Below are 5138 nucleotides of genomic sequence, written 5' to 3' on the forward strand. Positions count from 1 at the left end.
TGAAGATGGTCGGGCCTGTGGAGATGCATATCCAAAAATGACACTGATACTTCAAAACAGAAACAGAAACAATATGAGCAAGATCTAGAAACCACAACAACTTGACATTAAATTAAAACACTTAACGTTACATAAATAGTCGTTAACATAAATTAACGTTACATATTGTTATAAACGGATAATAGAGGATGTTGCAACATATTGATAATATTTTCGATGGATCTTTCAATCTTCGCATCCACTTCAATTGGACCATTTGATGCATAACAACGAAAAGTACTTCACATAAACTTTAAATGTTCATCTGTCTTCCGTTAAAAATTGGTGGACTATATCTTCTCTTCACTGTCAAACGAGGGTGAACGGTACTCGAGCTTGATAACTCTTTAATTTTCCGGATATCGCATGAGAGTATTCAATTTGGATATCAAATCGGCGAGAGGTGTGTCATCGGTGACTCTAAATTGAAGTGGAGGCTTCTCGCCATTTAAATACACAAATGCAAGGTGGGGATATGCATTCATTATCTAATTGTGGTGTGTTTTATAGAAAACATGGGATGAGAGGCACCCTATTTATACAAATTTATGATCACTTTGGATCCTAGAAATATTATCCGGTCAACATGGTGTTTACGAATATGCACCCTATTTTTTTTACAAAAAAAGGTGTTTCCGGATACACCCTATTTTCAGAGATATATGTCAGGATACACCCTATTTGTTTTGCGAAAAAATGGTGTTTACAGATATGCACATCCGTAAAGTGCTCTGATGTGTTTTTTGTTAATTTAGTATGAGTCGTATTCAGATAGGCATGTCCAGAATCACCAATGAACTAGAAACATATCAGAAATTGTGTAAACATAAACATAAGATGTAAACCATAAAATTTGTAAACAAAAACAATCGACGTTTACATCATCAATGCTGAATCTACATTACTTATGTATTAAATCGTTTTGAGATTACATCGTTGACGATAATACATTCAAAAAAGTGTATCGATTACAATTTAAAATACATAAATAGATGCATCACCGCCTAAATTTACTATTAATTCCTTCTTCGACTTTTCCCTTATTTTATTCTTTTTCAAGCTCGCTCAATTTGATGAACTCTTCAATCCTTTTTAGAAAGTGATCCGGCCAAATTTCTGCATCTTTTATGGGATGTGTCGTCCAACTCAATGAAAAACACATAATAAATGGATTTATTGGTGTTTTCGAAGATGCATCTCCCGACCAATTTTTGACAAAAATGGGATGACTGTTTGATTTACAAATGATGTAGTGATCTAAGGTGCGTCCGTAGATGCATCTCCAGACACACCTGAGAGTAATTTCGAATTTTCAAAAGTGTGAGCCTCAAAGATGAAAAAAGAAATTCCCAAAAATCTCGCTTTGACTGGATTTGAATCCAAATTTGAATTTTCTCTAATTTTGTGGAGCAGGTAATGAGAAGTTTCATATAAAGGATTCAGTTATGCATTAACCCAATAGATTCATTATCTGTTAAAATGTTTCTAATTCACCTATATTTGTGCTTTTGGAGGGGTTGGGTGGAGTAGGAATCGCGGCATGTTGCTGGGAGGATTCGGTTGAAGACTATTACAGGAAATGGACCGTTCTGACTTGCATGAAATTGATGCTGTAGTAAAAGTTACCTAACAATATATAGGTGGAGCTGATTATCTTTCTTTGACATGTAGGTTTTTATTGGCAATTAGAAGTGGAACATTTGGTTTGGTTTACGAGGGCAAGAAATAAATTTTAATAAAGAAAAAAATATATTAATTTCATTTTGCACCCGCATAATATTTCAAGTGACATTTAATAAATAGATATTTTAGTCTAGCACTTTAAAGTTTTATGAAATCAATTTTATGTGCATGGACATGGTTTGGGGAAACAGTATCGGAGTGTAGACAAAAATGAAATTCAGTTATTTTGCACATCTTTTGTTGAACAACAATTTCTATGTTTATTCTCAAGGCGTTTAGCAAAACTGGTGGTGCTGATGCTCCTCTAACTTCTGGCAGTACATTCCATCTTACTTCTAGTTGTAATACTTTTATTACAAAGGATTAGCAAAGTTATATGATCATTAATATAAATAAGCTACACTACTTTCTAGATAATTAAAAAAAATACACAAGATCTACCATACCCTAATGACAACAATTAACCTGTAAGGTGAACACTTAAGAGAGGCAGCATTGCTTCATTGAACAGGAATTGTGAGAAGATCATCACAAGGGTAACTCTGGAGTGGAGCAAAATCAGGAAATTCTCGGTCCGCACATACCAATCTGCGCTTCACAGACTGACACAGTAGTTGATGTTTCCAACACCGAGTCACTGGTTTATGATAGGAGGCTTTGAGAATATCGGGGAAAACAGCTTCTCCAACTCTAATAAACTGAAACCAAATCAATGTAAAGAAAACTGAAATATGTATAGTAATGAACTTCTAGTGCCTAAGGTGCAGCACATACATAATATGTGAATTCACTTACATCTCATATTTTTGATAGGCTTCATTTCTTTTGGCCAAGTACAAATCACTATCTTTGGGAAGATTGTTTACAGAACTATCTGAAAATTTTACAAGAACAGAACCTATAATTATGAAATACTAATAACAGCAGTGCCCAAAACCTATAATTATAAAGTACTAATAACAGCATTAACTCAACTCCTATGCACCGTGTGACTCAAAACACAATTTTTCTTTGAAATGCTAACATTTATAGAACTAGAGATATGCGGTTTAAAACATGGTAAAATAACCCAAAGTGAACTCGAAATTTAAAAGAGTATATTAAAATAGCTAAGAAATTTCATGAGCTTGAACAATTGAATAGAATTAAGTGGTTTAAAACATGGTAGAATAACCCAAAACTAAAGATCAGCATCTGACGGCACTTCGCAAATGTAAACAGAAGGCTTGAAAGGCCACAGGAGAGTAACAAAAGTATAGAAATTGTACTTGTAGATACAGAGCAGGTCAAACCACAACATATTTGAAACGGTATTAAATTGTTAATACAGGAACAAAATTAGATTGACAGGCACACATGCAAATTTACAATTGTATTCTTCAAAAATTTCTAATAATTAAATTTAATCCATTTAACATCCGTTCCAATTCCCATAAAATAGTTTCCAGTAATGTCCTCCCACATACCAGCTAATTCGCAGAAATGTGCAACTTTGGAGAGGTGAAACAAACATTCTTCTGTATGGTAACTATAGAAAATTAATAAGGTAAGATGGATAAAGCATACTTGGAAATGGGGCTGTGTGTTTCATCACCACATCTTTCTGAACCTTTAATGACCTGTCTTTGCCAGGCTGTTCTACTAAGCCCTGTACAGGTAAAGGAGTACCAATTATATGCTGTAATGTAAATAACATGGCTTTTTATGCATAATTTAACATATTCAAACTGTTCTTCATGTTTTATGTGTGTGCGCACGTGTGTTTGTTCTGAACCTGGGTCCTGTATGAATAAACAGATTAATTAAGCCCTTACACATACTCCCTCCGAAATTATTTATAAACAAATATAGCTAATTTATCTTGAAATGAAATATAAGCAAAAGTTAAAATTTTAAGCCTAATCAATGCTACTATCTCCAAAATACCTCTCATTTAATTTAACTTTAGCGTCCAATGAATAAGTTTATGAATATCTTGAAGGATAACTTAGGTAATATGAATATATTTTTAAATAAAACTATATGATTAATCATCATAATATATGTGTGATTTAATTTACTTTTGCTTATGAATCATTCTCGAAAGAGTGAGAGCTAATGTATAAGCTATTTCGATAACAAAAGATAAATTAAGTCAAATTGTTCTCATAAACTACCATGTAGAGCTTATGCAAAATAAGCTAAATTACAACATATTGAAATATCATAAGTGTTTTTCAATTTCAAAAGCTCTCTCAAAGTCTTGCAAGTGCTAATTGTCAGTATATAAGCTTAAATAAGTCAATCTAATCAGACCCCTAAGAGAAAACAAGAAATACTCACATCATTATGTTAAATACAAAGGGAGATACAAGTTAAAGGCACACTCAAATACATATAGGAACGATTACGACATTTGAAAGGCACGAGGTGCAGAAAGCAACTAAACTAAACTATTTCAGTTCAAGATCATCACTATCTATTGAACATAGAAACAGTTACAGAACAAAGGTGAGAAAGGAATTGATACCTTCCCCTTTTGCCTTCTTTTCAATATTTTGAAATGGCATTTTTTAACATAGTGCATCAAATGATATCTCGAATGCCTCGAGCATAACTGTTCTTGAATGTTAGGGTTCTGCTCTAACCAATCAGAAATTTCCTTAGACTTAACCACTTCATCCTTATTCAAAGTTTCCAACCACGAATAAACCGGAAGCCATTGATCAGTGCGTTGAAACCTAGCATGAGGAACATCAACATTGTTCGCTTCATTTTCCTGCAACATTTGAAAAATCAAACACTGTAAAGTATTGGAGAGAATGAACAGAACAATTAGAATCGGAATTAGAATGAAATTGAAACCTGATTTGGGAGTCTCATGCAATTTTGAATTGAAATGAGCCTGAGACATAGATCGGAGCGAGGCATGGATTGGATTCCCTCCGGGAGAGAAGAGAGGTTAGCGTCGATCCAAGCTTCAACCTCCGTCATGCTTACTTCTTTGGCTTCAGGGAAAGAACAAAGCCATGCTTGAGCCATTGTTGCCCATTCTAGCTCTTGCTCTTGTGATGTTGTGTTTGCATCGCCGGAGTTCGACATGTTCGTGTGTCGCACGCGGCGCTTCTGTTTTACACTCGGGGCGGAGGGTTTAGTTACTGTTCCGATTGAAAAGGACAATAAGTAAAAACTAAAGAGTAAATATCCAAATCCTCACAAAAAAGTGTGTGACACAAAATATATTAATTAATATATGAGATTTTTTTTAAATAACACTATTTTAAAAAATAATATCAAAATAACCATTATTTTAAAGTATATATCTAAATAATCACTTTTAAGAGAAGTAGTCAAGAAAAACAGCGTATGTATATCTGATTTAGACATGGGTGTTGTAAGACCCAAATTTTGACTTTAAGATCCCTCATGTTATCTCA

At 33.7% G+C, this 5138-nt stretch overlaps 1 protein-coding gene across 1 annotated transcript; it reads right to left on the reverse strand.

Annotated features, from left to right (window-relative positions):
* Nucleotides 1–1921: 1921 nt before the first annotated feature.
* On the reverse strand, nucleotides 1922–4928 carry LOC127078352 (uncharacterized). The gene is made up of 5 exons (XM_051018802.1): nucleotides 4567–4928; nucleotides 4232–4480; nucleotides 3289–3370; nucleotides 2518–2596; nucleotides 1922–2420 (listed from the first exon to the last, which is right to left on the reverse strand). The coding sequence occupies exons 1-5, from the start codon at nucleotides 4801–4803 to the stop codon at nucleotides 2357–2359; spliced, it is 711 nt and encodes a 236-aa protein (XP_050874759.1). The 5' UTR covers nucleotides 4804–4928; the 3' UTR covers nucleotides 1922–2356.
* Nucleotides 4929–5138: the final 210 nt, after the last annotated feature.

Source organism: Lathyrus oleraceus, chromosome 5 (assembly GCF_024323335.1).
Source record: "Lathyrus oleraceus cultivar Zhongwan6 chromosome 5, CAAS_Psat_ZW6_1.0, whole genome shotgun sequence".
NCBI lineage: Eukaryota > Viridiplantae > Streptophyta > Magnoliopsida > Fabales > Fabaceae > Lathyrus > Lathyrus oleraceus.